A 23,126-nucleotide genomic window follows, 5' to 3' on the forward strand; every position below is an offset into this window, starting at 1 on the left:
TAGTTTAGAGATACAGCGTGGAAACAGGCCCTTTGGCCCATCGAGTCTGCGCCGACCAGCAATCACCGCGTATGCTAGCACTATCCTACTCACACTAGGGACAATTTACAATTATACCAAACCAATTAACCTACAAACCTGTATGTTTCTGAAGTGTGGGACTAAACTAGAGATCACGGGGAGAATGTACAAACTCTGTACAGACCCAGGATCAAACCCGGGTATCTGGCGCTGTAAGGCAGCAACTCTACCACTGTGCCACCCTTATGCTATTTATTTTTTCTCATTGCAGGTGCCTGGTTATGGTTAGATAACAGTGTGGTGGATTTTGTAAATTGGAATAAAGGCGAGCCTTCCGATCACAAGCAGGAAGATTGTGTTGAAATGTATTCACACCTGAGTACTTGGAATAATGCTCCATGTTCAACTTATAGAAACTACATATGCAAAATGCCTAAAAGTAAGTTAACCAACTTCCTGGTGATCTTTAGTTTATTTAGTTTAGTTTAGAGATCAGCATGAAACAGTCACTTGACCCACCGAGCCCGCGCCGACCAACGATCCCTGTACATTAGCACTATCTTATGGGCCTGTCCCACTTGGCCGTCATGTGCACATCACGCAGATGGCGTGCGAAGATTTTGTACATCACAAAATCCTGCGACGCCGCACGCGGCCGCACTTCACTGCCTATGTCATCGCACACCGTGCGTGCGTAATGCGCACTATGCACGCATCACGTGCATGTCACATCGCGTGCGTCGTGACGCGTAAATGTTGTTGTATAATTTACGTGCAAATGACGGCCAAGTGGGACAGGCCGTGTACGCACTAGGGACAATTTACAATTTTTACCGAAAGTCAATTAACCTACAAACCTGTACGTCTTTGGAATGTGGGAGGAAACCAGAGCAACTGGAGAAAACGTACAAACTCTGTGCAGATAGCACCTGTAGTCAGGATTGAACCCAGGTCTCTGGCGCTGTAAGGCAGCAACTCTACAGCTGTGCCACCGTCTCGTTTTCTTTGTGGTATTTACTCAGTAATAATTAACATTTCTTCTTTACAGTTGTGGAAGTAACTGAGGCACCACAAGAACAGGAAGGTAAGAATTATTTACACCTTAGAAATTGCTAGCATTATCCCTGTTAGATAAATTTATACTTACCCAAAATTGGTACTTACTGATCCAGCTGCAAAAGTAGCTTTTGGTTGTTGCTTGTTGAGGAAAGTTCTGACGGATATGGCAAGTGTCATTAACACAAAGTAACATTATACTGTATGTGGAGAATTTTCACTGATACTCTTACTTTTGGCAGTCAAGATGCTATAACACAATGATTCAATGGTTCAATAGTTTCTTTATTATCACGTGTACCGAGGTGCAATGATTTTTCTTTGTTTGCATATATATCAGCAAGACTATTGCCATATATATGCACAATCCTCCAGTTAATACAGAATGTACGTGTCATATGTATAGAATATATAGAACAGCCCACTGTCTAAACCCCTGCTGGTTTAAATCGAAGGGAGACACAAAATGCTGGAGTAACTCAGCGGGTTAGGCAGCATCTCTGGAGAGAAGGAATGGAGGCAGCATCTCTGGAGAGAAGGAATGGGAAAGCTCGACCTCAGTCTGAAGAAGGGTCTGGACCCGAAACGTCACCCATTCCTTCTCTCCAGAGATGCTGCCTGTCATTGCAGCCATCGCATCCATTCCGATCGTCGCGTGAACCGTCGTCCCTCTCCTTGCACGGCCCTCTTCAGTCCTTGTTCTCCAGCGGGCGCCTCCTACAATGACCTTGAGGGCTTGGAAGGTAAGACTCCCAGTTCTTCTTACCGGGACTTTTGACCAGCGTTCCACCACTGTCGCTGACTCCCTCCATCTTCCTCCGTGATTCCCGGTCTTCAGGGGCAGGGGTCGCCAGACTCCCCCCTCCGGGCGGGTTCCCGATTCCACGGCGGGTGCACCATGCCTGCCGGTTGGGAGTGACTAACAACGGAATACGGAATGTCGTTTTCAGGTCTATACGATGTAATCAAGAAAGTTGCATAGGTATCGGTGGTTCGGCCTCAGCGATTTACCAAAGCTATTGCAGGTACAAAGTTCAACACACTGAACTTTGCGAATACAATGGCCTAACAGAAAGTATGTTGTAAGAAACATACAAAGAAGGTACAAAGTGATAGGCTGAATAAAGCTTTAGTTGTTGAGGGAGGTTGCAATTTCAGTAACATTAAGGAAATATCTTTAAAAAAAAAATAGGAAAATGATTAAAGTTATCTTGATGTTTTATAGAAATCCCATTAACAAGCAAATACAGCTAGAAATTTGGAAAATTAATGTTTTGTCAGCCCTAATTGCTCATAGGTGTACAGCATTTATTGCTACCCTGAATTGTCCTTGAGAAGGTGTACTCCGTTCTTGAACAACTCCAGTGATGGATGAGGGGGCAACGCATGCAATGTTGACAAATTCAACTGCAGTGTGATTAGGAAGTGATGATTTCATCCAGCCCTTGTCTTTCTGGGCAGTCATGGTCACAGGACCAGGCCGTATTGTCAAAGAGGTCTTGGCGAGTTGCTGCTGTGCACCTTGTGGACATTGTAGCCAAAGACCATATATAGCAGAAGGAATAAATGTCAGGCAGGGTGCATACCAAGTGGGCTGCTTTGCCTTAGAGCTGCATTCATCAATGCAAATCGTAAATATTCATGCACACCTGCTCAGTGTGCTTTGCAGATGATGGAAATCATTTATGGGAAAGAACTCAGGCTCTGGCCTATTCTTCTTGACATGATTCAGTTCAGAGATAGATACAGCATGGAAACATGTCCTTCAGTCCACCAAGTCCATGCTGATCATCGATCACCTGCTCACATTAGTTCCATGTTATTCTACTTTTGCATCCATTTCCTGCACACAATGGGTAATTTAGGCCAATTAATCTACAAATCCGGACATCCGGAACTAAAGAACTCAGGGGAAATCCATGTAGTCACAGGGACAACGTGCATACTCCACGCAAACAGCACCCGAGGTCAGGATCAAACCTAGGTCTCCAGCACTGTGAGGCAGCAGCTTTACCAGCTGCATCACTGAGCCACCCCCATAATATTTATGTCATGTTCTTTAATCTTTCGGTTTGACCTCGATATTGATGGTGAAGAACTCAGCAATGATAGCTATCAAAGCTATTGACTAATTTTCCTTAGTAGGCTTAATGGGGCCCTTTAGCTGACTCCTGCTCTGTTTTCTTATATTTTAATGCTTCGGATAGAGAAAATATCTTAAGTAGGAAGCTCCAACTTAATAGCTGGCAACTGTGCTGATGGATTGAGTGATGTGCTCTTGAGTATTATTTTTGATATCATTACTTTGGAAGTTTATTGTCATTTTTTTCCATCAGTTTCCCAGCCAAAAGAGACTCCGGTTTACAACATCACGGGAATTGTGGTGTTGCTGGTCATCGTCGCCATTTTAATTGTGGTTCTTGGAGGCTTCTTCTTTCAAAAGCACAGGAGGAAGACCACAGATGGACACACAAATTTTGACAATACTCTTTACTTCAATAGAGAGGTTACATCTGGACCCTGTGACTTAAAATCTCTTGTGCCAAATATAGAATCAAATGAGTAGAATTAATGTAATTTACTAAAGTTTTTGAAATATATTGAAATAAATGTACCAGAAACTGAAAGCAGTGAGACTGGATATTAATGTTAGTGGTGAATTTGGCTGATATATGCTTTTGCTGCAATATTTTGCACTGGACTCTATGATTATTCTTCTGTACTGTTTATTGTCATTTTATGAGAATTATATATATATATATATATTGATTACTTTGTTTGTTAAAGGTCAAATATCAGGTATAACCTTTTAGATTTAATGCTCAGTGTTTTAGTAATGTTACTATTTCAATACTATAATTTGTTTCTGTAAATAGGAGAAAGTTAAATCTTATTGCTTCAGGACAAAGATAATGATGGAATGATATTTTTAAGGGTTAGCTCTACTCCAAAAATGCATTGTTGTAATTTTCTGGTTATTTGTTCCAATAAAGAAAATGCGGAAAAAGTTAAGTTGCTGTAATAACCTATATTTTGTGGGAAATGAAAACATTAGCTCAAAACTTGTCTGTCTGCCATAATCTGCATGTTTATATTTTTAATATAGATATCTATATAAAATAGGCACATATTAATAATCATTACTTTTGTAAACTTATAGACACAAAATAACTTGCACTTTGCGATCTGTTTCCATCCAATTTGCTGCGTTTGTAATTTGGTGATCATGCAATCATGGAATTAACCAAGATGCACACAGATGAACTTTCAGACAGGTGTAAACAGTTTATCATTGGCACATTTGTAGTGTAAATGGGCAACACTTTGGATATTTAGATAAAAGTAAGCGAGGGGAAATTTATAAGATTGTGTGGATTTACCCAAAAGGACACACTCTGTCCTTTGCAGGGCAGGCATCTCGGGAGAACATGGATAGGTGATGTTTAGGATCGAGACCCTTCTTCAGACTCCATTTACCCAATCTATTCCACTCATGATCTTATACACCTCTATGACATCACCCCTCATCCTCCTGCACTCCAGGGAATAAAGTTATAGCCTGCTCAACCTCTCCCTATAGCTCAGGCCCTCGAGAGGTAATGAGCAGCCCTATGTTGCCACTTCTATTTAAAGGGCTGTATTGGAAGATGAGAAATAATCAATGCATTCTTCATCTCAACGGCACTTCACTCCGCCCTCTCCCATCTCGACAACAGAGACACTTACGTAAGAATGCTGTTCATCGATTACAGCACAGCATTCAACACCATTATACCCTCTAAACTGATCACCAAACTCGGTGACATGGGCATCGACCCCCCCCTCTGCAACTGGATATTGGACTTTCTAACCAACAGACCCCAGTCTGTTAGGTTAGACAAGCACACCTCTTCAACCCTCACCCTGAACACCGGCGTTCCACAGGGCTGTGTACTGAGCCCCCACCTCTACTCCCTCTTCACCTACGACTGCACACCTGTACATGGTACTAACACCATCATCAAGTATGCAGATGATACAATGGTGATTGGCCTCATCAGCAACAACGATGAGTCAGCCTATAGGGAGGAGGTCCAGCTCCTAGCAGCATGGTGCGCTGACAACAACCTGGCCCTTAACTCCAAGAAGACCAAGGAGCTCATTGTAGACTTCAGAATGTCTAGGGGCGGCACGCACACCCCCATCCACATTAACGGGACGGAGGTGGAACGTGTTTCCAGCTTCAGGTTCCTGGGGGGGTCAACATCTCCGATGACCTCTCCTGGACCCACAATACCTCAACTCTGGTCAAGAAGGCTACCAGCATCTCTTCTTCCTGAGGAGACTGAAGAAGGTCCATCTGTCTCCTCAGATTCTGGTGAACTTCTACCGCTGCACCATCGAGAGCATCCTTACCAACTGTATCACAGTATGGTATGGCAACTGCTCCGTCGCCGACCGGAAAGCACTGCAGAGGGTGGTGAAAATTGCCCAGCGCATCACCGGTTCCTCACTCCCCTCCATTGAGTCTGTCCAAAGCAAGCGTTGTCTGCGGAGGGCGCTCAGCATCGTCAAGGAATGCTCTCACCCCAGCCACAGACTGTTTACCCTCCTACCATCCGGGAGGCGCTACAGGTCTCTCCGTTGCCGGACCAGCAGGTCCAGGAACAGCTTCTTCCCTGCGGCTGTTACATTACTCAACACTGTACCTCGGTATTGCCAATCACTCCCCCCCCCCTGGACACTCCTTCCACCAGGAAAAAAATAATTGCACTACTATGACTGTATGCACGTAAATATATTTATTTATTGCTCATATTCTATGTCGCTCTTCTAGGGAGATGCTAACTGCATTTCGTTGTCTCTGTACTGTACACTGCACAATGACAATAAAGTTTGAATCTGATAAAGTTTGAATCTGAAAAAAGATTGGAGGGAGATTGCATATGTGGCAAGGGATGAATAGGACAGTGCAATTTAGAACATGAACAGCAATGCTTTGGCTGGCATCAGATGTATGGGAAGGGCAACAATGAATGCCAGTCAAGAGCTGTTGGAATAGTATGGAGGTAACATTAGTTTCAGGAACAGACACGCTGAGACAGAGTCAAGTATCATTACCTGCAGAGTATTTCTAGCATTTTCTGTTTCGCACCTTCCATTCTTATTGCAGTCAGGCCCAACCCAGTTTAAAAACCTGGTCCGTATTCCTATGTGGCTTGCCCACTTCAATTCTGAACCAGGGAGAGTTTGAATAAACAAGTAATAGATGGGAGCTTTTTGATTCATAATCTCACATTATAAGAGTAGAATTAGGCCATTTGGCACATTGAGTCTACTCTGCCATTCAATCATGGCTGATCTCTGCCTCCTAATCCAATTTTCCTGCCTTCTCCTCATAATCCTTGACACCCTTTCTAATCAAGAATTTGTCTATCTCTGCCTTTGTCCATCTCTGATTGCCCCAGAAGAATATTTCCGTGAGGAAAAAAAAAATTAAACATATAATGCTTGAGCTTTAAATGGATTCCAGTGACTTTGAGGATTAATCTGTAGATTATTGGCAATATTGAGGTATTAAACAATGTCCAAAACATGGCAAAATAAAATTCATATCGTTTGATCTCGGTCGGGATGGGGAACCCACTCAAGATGGGCTGTTGACCAAGTGCCAGCCTTAACAGGATTGTAAATTATGTTTTTAATAGCCAATGCAACTTATTTGCCAGTGAGAAATATTAAAATTTGTCCTTCATTTCATCTGAAATAATCACCAGTGTTATAGCCCTAAACCCCAGAGATTTTAGTTTAAACTTTCCAACTTGCAAAGCACAGAACAAATGTTGGATTTAGATGCTTTATATTTAAGAACCAGACAAATAGAACAGTGAGTTAACAGTTAATATGTTTGTGCACTGCATGCACACTAAGTTGCAGATGATTAAAAGTTACTAAAGTGAATTAAGAAGATATTAATAAAGAAATAACTGGTCATCAGAACCCCACTGTGACCATTTCTCCCTCCCACATCCCCTCCCCCTCTCACACCCATATACTCAATGCAGAAATAAATCCAAGCGTTTCCATGACAACCAGAACACTTTGAGTAGTAGCTGCTAATCTCTCATCTGTTATCCAATTCTTACTAATAAGAACGGAGGGAAGACATTAGAGGTCTTAGATCGGAGGAAGAAATCTGTGCATTGAGTGGAAAGGTAAAAAGATCTTATAAAGTTGCATCAAATGCCCGAGATTACTTGCAATGTTTACAGTGGTGTATTTAGGTCAAAGCTTCAAGGGGAACAAATCATTGTCTCATAACGTGGTCTCTTTTTCCCTGTCTCTAATTTTTGTTTCTTCCATCCATCTTTCCTATTTATATTCATTTGACTGGTGCCCTTCATTTTCTGTTTGCCTTAGTCCCCTATCCTCATATTTTCTTTCTCGAACGTGATTGATTGAGTTTCACTGTTTGCTTGTCACCCTTGTGTTTTTTTGTGGTTCCTACGCACCGGGCTTTGATGTTCTGCAACTGAAATAGTTGCAAACATACAAAATCAAACTCGTATGGGAGTTTGTGACTGTTTGAAAGAAATATTGGTTTTCTGTATGGAAACTGAAACAGTTCGTTGTCTTTCAATCCGCTGATTACACAATTGCAGGGCATATCATTAGTGCCCAGCTATTCTGAGAAGGGAAAAGCAAAGAAACAGAAAATAAATGCAAGAAAGAATAAAGCAAAGGAATAGAAGATACAGAAGAAAGGGGCCAGAGAGGGTTCCTTTTTAATTTTGGTTTGTCCTCATTCAGACCCTTGACCTAAAACTACCTGCAGTATTGAACATCAGGATGGTCTTTCTTCAATGCAGTGGAACTGTTTGTCCTTAACAGTAATTAGGCAGCGAAGAAAGTGAACAGCCGTCAACTGTCCATATCACTGATTTAGTAAAAGCCCTTGACCTGAATTACAAATAGAAATTAGGATCTAATAAGTTCCATGTGAAATATTTGGCATTTTCAGTTACAATAAAATGATGATAAAAGCTAAGGACCATCAAAATTAATAATTAACATTAGATCAACAATTATATAAGATATTATTCAACAATTGTTTTTATTTAAACTTGAAATACAACTATTTAACATTTGTAAAAAGTAAATGTAATGCCAGAGATGAAATATGAAATCTCAGTCAAAAAGTCTTCATTGGAAAAGAGAACACATACAAATTATTTATAATCCAAACTGTCTATCAAGAATAAAGTATTTTCTACTGTGCAATTAAATAGTTTTGAAAATAACTTTTATAGGCAAAACAGGTGGACAGCAGCTTGGCCATCATTGTTGCAACATTTCATTATGGAACGTACTTAACTGCTTTTCTGGAACTATGCCTTTCTCTAGATCTGAGAATTCGAGGAGGAAAAAAGTATCTTAGAAAGAAAAAAAAAAGAAAAGTAAAAAATATGCTGGTTTGCAACTTTTCCTTTGCCATCTGGATGATCTATGTCAGCTCAGTATGCATTCACACCAAAGGCCACACTAACAAGCACAGCCAAACTAATGAGCAAACGCATGATGACCTGAAGGTATTTCTACAACCTTTGTCACCGAGTAATCACAGTGGATTATCCAAGAATCAAACAAGCAATCTGATTCAAAAGTTGTGGGATCGAGTGCAATGTACAAAAAGAATAGCTGGTACCAAGGACCAATGTGAGAAGGTAGGTCTGTCTATGTTCTTTAACTTTTCTATTGCTTAGAGCAATTGTGACTGTCAGTTTTGTGTAACTCAAAAGCAAGCAGAGAGCTGAACAATCTTAAAATTCAGTTCTGAAGTGAGGTTCTCCCGCTGAGATGAAGAGGAAATTTTGCAGGTTTTTGATTCCAAGCGGGATTCGAACCGGCTACCTTCCGGTTGTCAGCCGAACACTTAGCCCATTGTGCCATCTGTCGTCCCGTAGACAATGGTATCAATTCTTCCCCCTTCCCGAAACCACTAATCCCTGCCATCACTCCCCACCCTTCAAGTCTAAATCCCTGTTTTGCTAGCTGCAACTGCAGAGTGGATCTAAAGTCACAATAGAGAAATCAGGATGGTGGGATTAGTTGTGGCTGAACTGGCATGAAGTATCACCAAGAAAGTACTCTTTCCCCTCCAGGCTACACAGGAAAGTTTGCTTCTATATGAATAATTCAATGATTTCAAAGCAACTCATCTTTTGTTGGCAAGCATCAAACACCACAGTAACTACTGACAAATTCTAAATGGTGCAGACTTTGTCTCCTGATTCCTCATCATTACAGCTGCCATGAAGTCCAGTTCCTGCCTTTGATAGTTCAAGCAGCATTCCAACTATTAAAAGTGCTATATAAGTTGGAATGGAGGATGTAAAGCATAATTAAAGCCTCAAATCAGATACATTTAATAGGTTCCTTGGTACTTTCTTGAAGTGTAATAATGTTTGTCATTGCTTTGGCCAAAATCTACGTCTCAATCAACATCCACATTAATTCCACAACTCCACATTAATCCATCACTTATCTCATTGCTCGGTATCCAATTCTGAGCAAATACTTCAAAAATAATTAATTATCTTAAAATACAATGGGGCACTCTGAATAATTGAAAACACAAAATCTTTTGTTTCAAACGAAGGAGAAAGAATGGGAAAAGAAAGCTGACAGGAATCCTAACTATAAATGTCAAGGAAGTATTTAAACATTCTTAGACTGGCATTAAATATATTTAATAGCTAGAAACAGCAACAAACTATTCTAAAGATTTACAACTGAGGTTACAAGTTTGAATGAGGAAGCATATTCTTTGTAATTTAAATTTCTGATGGGGATGACCAAGGTATACGTTCTGGTACATTTATTTCTAGAAAGTAGAAATAAGCCAAAGTAGTGAGCCAAAAATGGTTGTTTGTTCAGAGTCATTGAGGGCATTGAGGGCTCGTTGGAAATTGCAAATTGCCACATTGCAAAATGCCACATTGCAAATAAGTTCCAGGATTACGCAGCTGGGCTAATAATATTCTGAATAATAAAGTCTTAATTGGCTGCATACTCACATGCTAACCAGTGGGCAAGTTGATGAAAAAGTTCAGCAAGATGACAGCATTTCTGCAGAGCACTGACAGAAGCAAAGAGTGCAGCAGACTCTTCATCATCACAGAATGAACTAATTAGCAACCATCAGCAGCACGTGAATGTGAACATCCAGTGACACCTGTGTGGGAGGGTCTCACAGTGAGGAACCTCGGTATTGTATTTTTTTAATCCAGATCTCCTTCTATTTACTTATCAAGTTTATCCATGTCTTCCAACTGCCGCAGGGCAGCTGCTGCCTTTTGAAACTAATGGGGAGTGAAAGAATAATAGCATTCAGCGTATACTTCAAGTACCATAAATTTGTTTGTTGAATGAGTGGTTATCAGGTTGACAGCACATGATGTTCCATGCTCCGTGAGAATCCAGTCTCTGTGGTGTTCCAGTACAAGTGGTGATCCAGTGTGTGTATTGGTGGGATCTTGGTGATTGTGAGCTTCCATTGTGTCTGAGATTCCACTCCAAGTGATAGATCAGGCTCTGTCCTTTCAATGAACATGGTGTTCAACTGCATGTGATATATTGTTGTTGTGGTGTTCCAGGGCCAAATTTCCAATATTCTCAGCCATGAGGGAAATCTGCAGTCAACTGCATGAAGCTGACAACCTTCGTGCCCACATTCTGAGAGACTATTCAAGTATAAATAAAGAATTCCACATGTCAGCCACGAGCCCCCATTTTCTGGGATGTGCATATCTCACAGCTCCATGTTACTGCTCTATAGGACATTGGTTAGGCTGCATTTTGGAATATTGTGTGCAATTCTGATTGCCCCATTACAGCAAGAGTGTGGAGGTTTTGGATGGGTGGCAGAGGACGTTTACCAGAATGTGTCCATTGGGAAGGGCATTGAATGCAAAAGCTGTACAAGTTGTCAGTGGAGTACTGTGTGCAGTTCTAGTCGTCTGACTACATATTAAGTTGCAAAAGGTTAAAAAGAGATTCACAAAAAAAAATGTTGTCTGGGCTTGAGGGCTTTAGAGAGAAGCCATGAGATCTAACCCTCCAGACTAACCTACCATGCGGGACTTTGTTAAAGGTTTTGCTAAACACCCTCGAGGCAACGTTTCTGCCCTGTTCTCTTGATCATGATCTTGAGTGAAGGTGTACAAGATCACAAGGGGCATGGACAAAGAAAATGCTCAAAATTGTTTTCCAAAAGTAGAGGACTCTACAACTACACTGCATAGGCTTAAGGTGAGAGGAGAGGGAGTAAAGAGGGATCTCAGGGTCAACATTATTCACTCAGAGGGTAGTTCATTTTTGGAATGAGTCTGAATAAACAAATATAATAATGACTTTTGAAAGACATTTGGACAGATATATGGATAGAAAGGGTTGAGTGGAAAATGGGCCACAAATAGGCAAATGGGAGTAGTCCTGCATGTCAACTTGGACAGTATGGACAAGGTGAGCTAAAGGGCCTTTTTCCATGTTGTGGAAATCCATGATTCCATCACCAACTCCTTAGATGGCACCTTCTAAACCCATGACCATGACCAGCAAGAACAAGAACATCAAAAGCAAGGCAACACCACCACCTGGAAATTGCCCTCCATCCGGACTCGGAAATATATCACCATTCTTTCACTGTCATTGGGTCATAGTCCTGGAAGTCCCTCACTAATAGCATTTTTGGTCTTTCCACACCTCAAGGACTGTTTAGTTTAGTTTAATTTAGTTTAGTTTAGAGATACAACTTGGAAATAGCCCTTCGGCCCACCGAGTCCTCAATAACCAGTAATCCCCGCAGATTAGCACTCTCCTATACACACTAAGGACAATTTTTACTAACCTTTTTATTAACTTACAAACCCGTATGTCTTTGGAGTGTGCAAGTTAAACTGAAGATCTTGGAGAAAACCCACACGGTCACAAGGAGAACGTATACAAACTTCCTATGTTTTCTACATAGTCAGGATTGAACTCGGGCCTCTGGCACTGTAAGGCAGCAACTCTACCGCTGCTCCACCATGCCACCACTGCAGTGGCTCAAAATAGCAGCTCACCACCACCTTCACAAGGACAATCAGGGATGGGAAATGAAATGATGACTCAGCCTGAATGAACAAAACAAATAGTTCCTGGTGCAGGTAGATCACAAGAAGATCAGAATAGGAGTAGCCCACTAAACAGCCTCTAGTCTACCTGCCGTTCGATATGATCATGGCTTAAACTCCTCTGTTATGCTAGATCCCAACACCTTCATTTTGAGTTGAGTTTATTTTAATGTCATGTGTATCGAGGTACAGTGAATAGCTTTTCATTTTCTCGATCTTTAAAATATTTATCTATCTCCATATTAACTATATCCATTGAACTGGCCTCCATGACCCATTGGGCAAGTGAATTCCAGTCAGTGGCAGACTGGGTCTAAAAATATTGGTTGCCAGGAGACAAAGGGGGCCCACTTCATCAGGGGCCCACTTGCCATCGGGCAAGCTGACACCCTGGCCAGTCCGCCACTGATTTCAGTGATTCACCACCCTCGGAAAGAAGACATTTCTACATGCCGCAGTTTTAAATGAACATCTTAGAATGCAGCCATGCCCACTTGTCCCGTTAGAGATAATGTATCAACATCCAGTCTGAAGAAGGGTGTCGACCCGAAACATCACCCATTCTTTCTATCCAGAGATGCTGCCTGTCCCGCTGTGTTACTCCAGCATTTTGTGTCCACCTTTAACATCCACCCTGTCAGGTCCACTTAAGATCAGATATGTCTGAATAAGACCAACCCTCATTCTTCTGAACTCTGAGAAATGCAGACCATGCTCTGTGCTCATAAGCTCATGTTAAAGGAGCTGTGTTAGGCCATTCAGCCCTTCAAGTCTACTCCATCATTCAATCATGGCCGATCTATCCTTCCCTCCCTACCCCATTCTCTTGCATTCTCCCCGTAACCCCTTACCCCCACAATTCTCAAGATCAATATCCATTGACAGCCTCCACAGCCTTCTGTGGTGATGAATTCCACAGGTTCACCATCCTCTGACTAAGGTGCAACTGCTGCTCTTTGTCGAAGACACACAGCATTCGATGCAGCTGTGTTACCACCAAAGTCTTGAAGTAAGAATAGAATACATTTGCATCCACCATGCCACTTAGTGTGGACCGGATTAAAATAAGGGTATAAGTGATAGGAGCAGAATTAGACCATTCGGCCCATCAAGTCTACTCCACCCATGCAATCATGTCTGATCTATCTTCCCCCCCTAACCCTATTCTCCTGCCTTCTCCCCATAACCCTTGACACCTATACCAATCAAATTGAGTTATAAGAAACAATGAGATCTTTCATTTGCAATACCGTTAGATTGGCTCCTGAGCTTTGTACTTACGAAATGGAAAACAATGTGCGCTTATTCTAGTGCTAATTAATCTGAATGACCACAGCAAGGTCTTATCCATTGCCAAAAGCAAAGCACTGTAGAAGCTAGATATTCAAAATAAGTTAAAGGAAAAACGTTGGAAACGCTCAGAAAGTCGGTTAAGAATTGTGAACAGTAGATAAAGACATAATATTTCTGGCTTTACTGATGAAGGATGATGATGATGCATTCCATCGACGTTGCCTTACCAGTTGGGTATTTCAAACATTTTGTATTTTCTATTATAATCCTCATTAAAGTCGCAGAGCACAGAGTCATACAGCACGGAAACAGGCCCTTCGTCCCAACTTTACCCATACTGACCAAGGTGGCCGATCTACACTAGTTTCACCAGCACTCGTTTGGCCCTTATCCTCCTAAGATACGATATTACACGACAAAACTTTCTTCATCCCCGGAGGGAAATTGGTCTGCCGACAGTCACAACACACAAGACACACAAAAACTTGAAATTTAAAGTGAAAAGAAAAAGAAAGACAAGTGGTTGTTGGCTGGCTGCCGTGTGCACAGCGCCTTCGCCAGAACAAACAAACAAACAAACGCAGGCTTATCCCCTGGGCAAAGGATTCTAAACTAAAGTGCACTCCCCCCTCCCCCACATCAGGTCCCTCTATGTTCTCCCACCATCCCTCACAGCGGTCTCCCCACGCCCGGACCCCATTGTTCTTCACCTTCCTCCTTACGCTCATCGATAGCGAGGCCCCACACCGCCACCGAGGCCCCTTTTGCCGCCGAGGTCCACGTTGCCGCCAAGTCCCGTGCTGCCGTCGATGGAGGATGAGGGGTGATCCTATGGAAGTGTATAAACCTTTCCTATCCAGGTACCAATCCAAATGGATGTTGTTATTGTACCTGCCTCAACTACCTCCACTGGCAGTCCATTCCAGATACCCACCCGCTGTGAAAAATGAGATTCTTGTTAAATCTCTCCCATCTCACCTTAAACCTATGTCTCCTGGTTTTTGATTCCCCTACTCTGGGTAATTCCCCTCAGATTTTATACATTTCCATTAGATCACACCCCTCATCCTCCCGCGCTCCAAGTAACAAAGGCCGAGCCTGCCCAACCTTTCCTCAGCGCTCAGGCCCTAAAGTCCGGGCAACATCCCCCGTTTTGTTTCTGGCGGAACAGCACCTCATCTTACTCTTCGGTGGTTTATAACCCAACAGTCTGAACATTGAATTCTCCAATCTTAAGTAACAACTCCCCATCCCCCCACCCTCTCTCACTTATCTGTGCCCGATCCTGGTGCTCACCCATTTCTTCCACTATCCTCCCTTCCCCCATTTCTTTAACCCTATCACTGGTATCCATTTCCCTGGCTATAAATTTCACTCCTCTCACCTTATCTGACACCCATGTATATTGCGCTGCCCCTCACCAGCACCTACGTATCACTTGCCAGTTTTGGCCTGACCCCGGATTTTGGCCCGAAACGTTACCTATCTCCTTCGCTCCATAGATGCTGCTGCACCCGCTGAGTTTCTCCAGCATTTTTGTGTACCCGACCCCACCTCCTTTCCAGCTTCCTTTCCCTCCCCCATTACAATCAAGAAAGGTCCAGACCCGAAATGTCACCTGTCCATTTCCTCCACAGATGCTGCCTAACTCGCTGAGATACATCAATAATTTGTGTCTTGGATATGGACATTGAATTCTCCTATTTCAAGTAATACCTCAACTTCCCTCTCCCTTGCACACACCCAGCTCTGGTGTGAATGCTTTCAGAACATCGAATATAGAACATAGAAAGGAACAAGATGTTCAGCCCACAATGTCCAAGCCGAACATGATGCTAAGATAAACTAATCTCATGATCCATATCCCTCTATTCTCTGTATAAGGATGTGCCTGTCTAAAAGTTTCTTAAACTCCACTATCGTATCTGTCTCCAGCACCAGCCCTGGCAGCACATTCTAGACACCGCCCTCTGTATAAAAAAATTATCTCACACATCTCCTTTAAACTTTGCGTCTCTCACCTTGGGTAGTGGCGCCATCGAGTGTGGCAGCCTCGCCTGCAGCTGTTCATCCTTTAAAAAAAATTTTAGTCCGTCAAATGTTTTGTTTTGGAGGCCTTTTAGTCTTTTTACGTGGGGAGAGGACTGTTTTTCACAGTCACTACCTGGGTCGAGGATGCGTCTTTCCTCCGAGCCGCATCTTCGCCCCCTCCTTGCGGCCTACCGTCTGGATTGGCGCGGCCTTTCCTTCCGGAGACCGGCCAGAGCTTCGGCTTCAGCGGCGGCGTGCACTGGGGTGCTATCGCGGAGCGGCCGAGGCCTTGCTGGAGTCGCCGTGTCGGAATGCTCCGGAGTGCTGGGACTGTTGACTTTGATGCCGTGGAGCTGTGGTCTGCGGTGGTCGGAGGTCTACGGAGCCTTCAGCCGCGGGCGACGCTGACTTTAACATCACGGAGGCCTGGGATCTTTCGCCGAGGTCACCAGCGTTGGAGCTCCGCCCAGCTCGGCCTGTGGACTTCGGGAGCCGTGGTCTCCGGTAGGAAGCGGCCGTTTCGGAACTCCATGCTGCTGAGAGTGTTCTTCCGATGCAAGAGCTCCATCATCCCAGTGAGAGGGCCTGAAACATCAGGCCGTTCATAGCGGCGACTGCGGAGGCCTAAATAGGCCCCGACCACGGGTGAACAAGAGGAAGATGACTGAACTTTTATTGCCTTCCTTCACAGTGGGAAACGTTGATTCCGCTGTGGGGGATGTTTTATGTTTTAGGTTAAATTCTATAGTGTTGTGTTTATCTTATTTGTGTGCTGCATGGTAACTCAAATTTCACTGCACCTATTGGTGTATGTGACAATAAATGTCCTTTGTCCCTTGTCCTTTGTCCTTAAACCTGTCTGCGTTAATCTTTCACATTTTCATGCTGGGAAAATGGTTCTGAATGTCTACCCTATCGATGCCTCTCATAATTTTGAATACTGCTATCAGGTCTCCCCTCCACCTCCAGACCCCAAGATGCATCTGCTCATCATTGCTGTTAAGGATCTTGCCGTCGACTATATACCTTCCCTTTACATTCGACCTCCAAAAGTGAAACACTCAGAATTGCTCGGATTAAACTCCATCTACCCTTTGTCTGTCCATTTCTGTAGTTGATCTATATTCCCTGTATGCTTTGACAACCTTCACCACTGTCTATAACACCACACACTTTAGTGTTGTCTGCAAACTTAACAACTAACCCATCTACAGTTACTTCCAAGTCATTTATATACATCACAAACAACAGAGGTCCCAACACAGATCCCTGTGGAACTCAAATGGTCACAGACCTCCAGCTACAATAAGGCCATTCCACCATATCCCTCTGTCATCTATGAGTAAACCAGCTCTGAATCCATTCCCCAAGTCACCATGAATCCATTGCATTTTAATCCCCTGGATTTCAGGGACTCTTATGGGCCTGTCCCACTTAGTCGATTTTTCAGGTGACTGCCGGAGACTGTCAAGTCGTAGCAGGTCGCTGAAAAACTGGCGACTTGAACGGCGACTGTCAGAGTGGAACACACACACACACACACACACACACACATACACACACACACACACACACACACACACACACACACACACACACACACACACACACACACACACACACACACACACACACACACACACACACACACATCGCTTCCTTCACCAGCCAGTTATGCAGGTGGGGGACAGGGCAAGCGGGGGGAGCGCTGTCTGAGTGAAATTCACACGTTGGACAGCCATTGTGATACAGACACACACCACGATGAACAGGAAGGTTGGCACTGGAATTAAGATGGTGAAAGCACAGTGTACGGGAAGGGTCACTTAAGTCCTTTAAAAGAAGGGGGGGGAGAGAGAGGGGAGAGAAGTGGGGAGAAGGGAGAGACGGGGTGGGGAGGATTGGTGACAACTTTTAAGAAGCCAGAGACACATGGCTGTGAAGCTCGGCGGACATTAACATTACCGGTCAGTTATCCTTGGTTCTGAAAACTACTGTTTATGTTTTTTTTCCCCAATGAGCCAATGACATTCACCGGTCAGCACCGGCGACAACCTACGAGAACGTACGAGCCTACGACCTGCTGGTGACCCACTACCACTGCACCTACAGCACGAGAATTCTCGCTACTCTCCATGGCGTCAACATTTTTCAACGTTGAAAAATTAGCAGCGACCAGAATGAGGCCGCGACTAGTTCCGAGGATGCGGGAACTGCTCACTACCATGAAGGCGACTCCCTGGCAACCACCCGCGAACATGTGGCGACCGCACAGTCTCCTGTAGTCGCCTAAAAAGTCATCTGAGTGGGATAGGCCCATTACTAAAATCCATATAAACACCATTCACCACCCTACCTTCATCATTCACCTTTGTCACCTCCTCAAAAAAATCACTATCTTTAATTAATCCATTCCCTTCCAAATGGGAATAAATACTATTCCAAAGAATGCTCCTCAATAGCTTCCCTACCACTGATGCGAGGCTCATTGCCCATAATTGCATGGATTATCTCTTCTTTGGTGGCATGATGGTGCAGTGATAGAGTTGCTGCCTTACAGCGCCTGAGGCCCGGGTTTGATCCTGACTACGGGTGCTGTTTGTACGTTCTCCCCGTGACCTCCGTAGGTTTTCTCTGGGATCTCTGGTTTCCTCCCATACTCCATGCATAATTGTAAATTGTTCCTAGTGTGCATAGGATATTGTAAGTGTGCAGGGATCGCTAGTCAGTGTGGACTCGGTGGGTCAAACAGCCTGTTTACAACTCCACACGATATTCCAACTGTGGTCTAACCAAAATGTTGTATAGCTGACTTTTGTCCTTCCCAATGAAGGGAAGCATATCAAACACTTCTTCATGCACTGTCCACATGTTCACAAATTATAGTAGGATTAGGCCATTCGGCCCTTCGAGTCTACTCCACCATTCAATCATGGCGAATCTCTGTCTCCTAATCCCATTTTCCTGCCTCTCCCCATAACCCATGAAACCCATTCTAATCAACAATTTGTCTATATCTGCCTTAAAAATATCCACTGACTTGGCCATCACAACCCTCTGTGACAATGAGTTCCACAGATGAACTACCCTCTGACTAAAGTAGTTCCTCCTCACCTCCTTTCTAAAAGAGCTCCCTTTAATTCCGAGGCTATGACCTCTGGTCCTAGACTTTCCCACCAGTGGAAACATCCTTTCCACATCCACTCTATCTATGCCTTTCATTATTCTGTAAGTTTCACTGAGGTTCCCCCTCAACCTTCTAAACTCCAGTGAGTAGAGGCACAGTGCTGTCAAACGCTCATCATATGCTACTACTCATTTCTGGAATCATTCTTGTAAACCTCCTCTGGACCCACTCCAGAGCCAGTGCGTCCTTCCTCAGATACAGGGCCCAAATTTGCTCACTGTACTCCACCTGACTCGCCACTTTTAGGGAATCATGCACCTGTACCAACATTAACCAGGACTTTACCACTTTCTGTCTGTCCTGCCTTGGTTTGACATACCAATGTGCAATAGCTCGCGCTTTCCATTAAATTCCATTCATCATTCTCGCTGCATTGGCTTATTTTGAAAAAAGCCCCGTCTCAAATTCTGTCTGTGCTTCCATGTACTGCCCACACATCAAAATGTATTATTACGTTTGACACATCGGCTGGCTACATTTTGTAAACTTGGATAACCAATTAAAATTGTCCAGACATATATGCTAGAAAATACCTCATAGATAAACCCTTAAAATCCACTCTATATTTTGTGTTACATGTATTTTCATTTGTATGTTATTCTCAGCCGCTAAGCATCTGGTTGCATGGGAATTGCTCAAGAAAACATTACTATGTATCACTCAATGCACAGACCTTTAAGTAAATTGCCAAACTGTATATCATCTCCTTCCCCTTTTAAATAGGAATATTTTGCACTGGAATTCACTTTTTTTAAAACTGAACCGTACTGAAATTAAATAGAGCAAAACATAAATCAAATGAATGACTGTGCTCACCATCACATGAAATGCTAAAGGGCCTGTCCCACTAACGCGACTATTCAGCGACTGTATTAGACCTTCAAGCTCGAGGGCACTTGCCTGAAAAACCTCGAGCTGGTTCGACCGTCAGCGATGGAACCACGAGCCGGATCGACCGTCTGCACACACACACACACACACACACACACACACACACACACACACACACACACACACACACACACACACACACACACACACACACACACACACACACACACACACACACACACACACATCGCAAAGGCGGAGGCCAGGGATAAGCGGGGGAGTGATGTCTGAAATTCACACCCACGATGAACAGGAAGGTAAAAGATGGCTGGCACAGTTACGGTAAGTCCTTTAGAGAGCGCGTGGGTGGGGGGGGGAGACAAGGGGAGAGAGGGGGAGAGAAGCGGAGAGAAGCAGAGAGAATGGGAGAGAAGGGGGGATAAGGGGGAGAGAAGGAGTGGGAGGGAATGAGTGGAGACACTTTTAAGAAGCCAGCCAACTTTTAATAAAGTTTAGCGGGCATTTAAAATTACCGGTCGGTTTACTTATCACAACGAGCTTTACCTTCGATTACCTTTGAGTGCCTTCGACTACCTACTTACGTCCTACTTGGACCTATCTCGACTAATTGTTACGAGAAATACCTACGAGAAAAAAAAAAAGATTTTTTCATGGCGACTTTTTTTTACTTGCGGGCATTTATCAGCATGTTGAAAAAAACGCCACAACCTAGTTTAGGCCTCGAGTACGTGGGGACTACTCTCGAGTATGAAGGAGAGTTACAAAGACCACCTAGGACCTCGTGTCGACCATGCTGCGAGTATGAGTTGAGGGCAAACTCTTCTAAACTCGCCAATTAGGTCGCCGCAGAGGGACAGGCCCTTAAATCTTCAAAGAAAATGTTTGCTGCTAATCAGACTGCATCTGCACTGTCCTTACGTACAAATGTAAATGCACTAAGAACATTTTTTTCACCTTTATTTTGCAAAACCCTTGTAATAAAGTTCACTGAGCTTATTTTCGTGAAAGCAAAACAAATCTTATGTCAGCTATGCATACATTTTTGTGCATAACCTATCACTTAAATTAAAACACTTAGTTCTAAGTGTCAAAAGGACAATTTATTTGCTCTGTTCTGTATATTTTAATAGCATTTCATCAGGTTCAACCAAACTATCATGAGTCAAAGTTGAATGCTTAATAGTCTCAGCAATTTTGCATGTTGGTTGAGAATTTCAGATGCATTAAACAGGTTTGCTGTAATTTTTATAAATTGAATAAATAAATAAATAAATAATCCAACATTTTTAATACATTAGGTACACAAAATTGCTGGGGAAACTCAGCGGGTGCAGCAGCATCTATGGAGCGAAGGAAATAGGCGACGTTTCGGGCCGAAACCCTTCTTCAAACAATTTTTAATACATTGTTTTTCCAATTATTGTTTTAAACTTGGATGTCTTTGGATATATCTATAATTAATAGATCATATATTTTCTGTGTCGATTTTTATTTCCTCATTTGTCCCTTCTCTTTGTAATGATGACAAGATAAGTATCAGAAAATTATGAGGCAAATAACAATGGTAGATGAGACGATCAAATATATTTCATTTTTAACCTCCTTAAGGGGTTACTTATGTTAGCGTTTATGTTGATTTAATCAATATTTTGTAGTTTTGTTGTTCATATGTACATATTTCGCTAAAACTATTCAAATACGCTTCATAATATCATTTCTCAAAACTTGCTTTAATATGTTTTAAATTGACAGCATTGCTTGCACTTAATATTTGCATTCTGCTGTATTACAGATTCTAACAACCTGTATAATTATGTTCAATTAATGGCTTCAAAATATACAATTATTCAAATTCAATTGCACTTTAATTACAGTGCCTTGCGCTAGATGTTATTTTCTCAATAATAGAAAGAGATGACAAGGAGCCACATCTGCAGGGAGAAGCATTTCATAGACTTTCAGTTATTCTTCTTTATTATATTATTTACATGCAAGATGTGTGTACATTAGACACACCTCAAACAGCGAAGGACTTCAGATTTTATCTTAATGCAATTTTAAGTTTTAAGTCCGATCAAGATTTAAATCATCTGTCACATGATGAACTTGGCAACCTTTTGGAAAACATTCAAGAGCATTACACAGTTTCTTCCTGGAGTCAAGTGAGTAAGATTACTTCACATGAAATCTTTTGAATAATGTGCTTCTGTTATGAGTTTTGCCATCATCTAGATAAACATGTTAGAGCTTATAAATAGAGTGCTTCTCATTTGGGGATTTTAATTAATCTTTAGAAGAAATAGAAAATGGGCCATCGTAAATTGACAAACTGCTGTCCTCAACACCTGATTTTCTTTACTGTAAATGTCAATGGAAAGAAAATGAGTTCAGATGTAAAATATTGCCCATTTTTGTGCTATTGCAAGATATCTGTGTAATGTCCAATCAGTATGAGCCTCAAATATAACATATCAACATCATACCTCAGGAAGCAATCCCTTGCTGAGACAATGTTATGTTTTCCCATTTCACATGTATGTGACTTCTCTGAGATTTCTAATCTGTGTGTCATTCAGGGCAGTTTCATCCTGTCGAACAATATTCAGAAAATAATCAGAGAAACCATATAATAATTTCAAATGACAGCATTGCAGACAAAGAGGAGTCTCCATCTTTGTTCTATTTAACCTTAAAATAATTGCTTGGGGGGTCGTCAGTTCAACAAAGGGGACTATGGAGCCATGAGGGAGGAGTTGGCCAATGTTTACTGGAAATATACCCTAGCAGGGATGACAGGTATTTCTGGGAACAATACAGAAGGTGCAGGATCAGTTTATTCCAAACAGGAAGAAAGATTCTAAGGGGAGTAAGGGGTGATCGTGGCTGACAAGGAAAGTCGGGGTCAGTATAAAAATAAAGGAGAAGAGGTTTAACACAACAAAGATGAGCAGGAAGCCAGAAGATTGGGCAACTTTTAAAGAGCAACAGAAGATGACTAAAAAGGCAATACAGTGAGAAAAGATGAAGTACGAAAGTAAGCTAGCCAAGAATATAAAAGAGGATAGTAAAAGCTCCTTTAGGTATGTGTAGAGGAAAAAAGTAGGTAAGACCAAAGTTGGACCCTTGAAGACTGAAAAAGGTGAATTTATTATGGGGAAAAAGGAAATGGCAGATGAGTTGAACAGGTACTTTGGATCTGTCTTCACTGAGGAGGACACAAACAATCTCCCTGATGTAGTAGTGCCCAGAGGATCTAAGACGAAGGAACTGAAGGAAATCCACATTAGGCAGGAAATGGTGTTGGGTAGACTGATGGGACTGAAGGCTGATAAATCCTCTGGGCCTGATGGTCTTCATCCCAGGGTACTTTAGGAAGATGCTCTAGAAATTGTAGATGCATTGGTGATCATTTTTCAATGTTCTATAGATTCAGGATCAGTTCCTGTGCATTGGAGGGTAGTTAATGTTATCCCACTTTTTAAGAAAGGCGGGAGAGAGAAAACAGGGAATTATAGACCAGTTAGCCTGACATC

The 23,126-nt window shown here is 42.6% G+C and overlaps 2 protein-coding genes and 1 long non-coding RNA gene across 3 annotated transcripts in view; 2 read left to right on the forward strand and 1 right to left on the reverse strand.

The window, feature by feature from the left end:
- Window positions 1–4,139, forward strand: part of mrc1 (mannose receptor C-type 1) — a 139,921-nt gene extending 135,782 nt beyond the window's left edge. The window contains exons 28-30 of the mRNA XM_033015268.1: window positions 293–460; window positions 1,070–1,105; window positions 3,414–4,139. Of these exons, the coding sequence (XP_032871159.1) occupies window positions 293–460; window positions 1,070–1,105; window positions 3,414–3,643 (434 nt within the window). The 3' untranslated portion in view covers window positions 3,644–4,139. The remainder of the gene's footprint in view (window positions 1–292; window positions 461–1,069; window positions 1,106–3,413) is intronic.
- LOC116968520 lies at window positions 183–23,085 on the reverse strand. Its single transcript, XR_004410477.1, has 3 exons — window positions 22,862–23,085; window positions 15,781–15,789; window positions 183–193 (listed from the first exon to the last, which is right to left on the reverse strand). It is a non-coding gene; the product is annotated as an uncharacterized LOC116968520 (long non-coding RNA).
- Window positions 7,127–23,126, forward strand: part of slc39a12 (solute carrier family 39 member 12) — a 74,959-nt gene continuing 58,959 nt past the window's right edge. Inside the window, exons 1-3 of the mRNA XM_033015280.1 lie at window positions 7,127–7,271; window positions 8,461–8,780; window positions 21,468–21,755. Coding sequence (XP_032871171.1) covers window positions 8,523–8,780; window positions 21,468–21,755 — 546 coding nt within the window. The 5' untranslated portion in view covers window positions 7,127–7,271; window positions 8,461–8,522. The remainder of the gene's footprint in view (window positions 7,272–8,460; window positions 8,781–21,467; window positions 21,756–23,126) is intronic.

This window comes from Amblyraja radiata, chromosome 2, assembly GCF_010909765.2.
Source record: "Amblyraja radiata isolate CabotCenter1 chromosome 2, sAmbRad1.1.pri, whole genome shotgun sequence".
NCBI lineage: Eukaryota > Metazoa > Chordata > Chondrichthyes > Rajiformes > Rajidae > Amblyraja > Amblyraja radiata.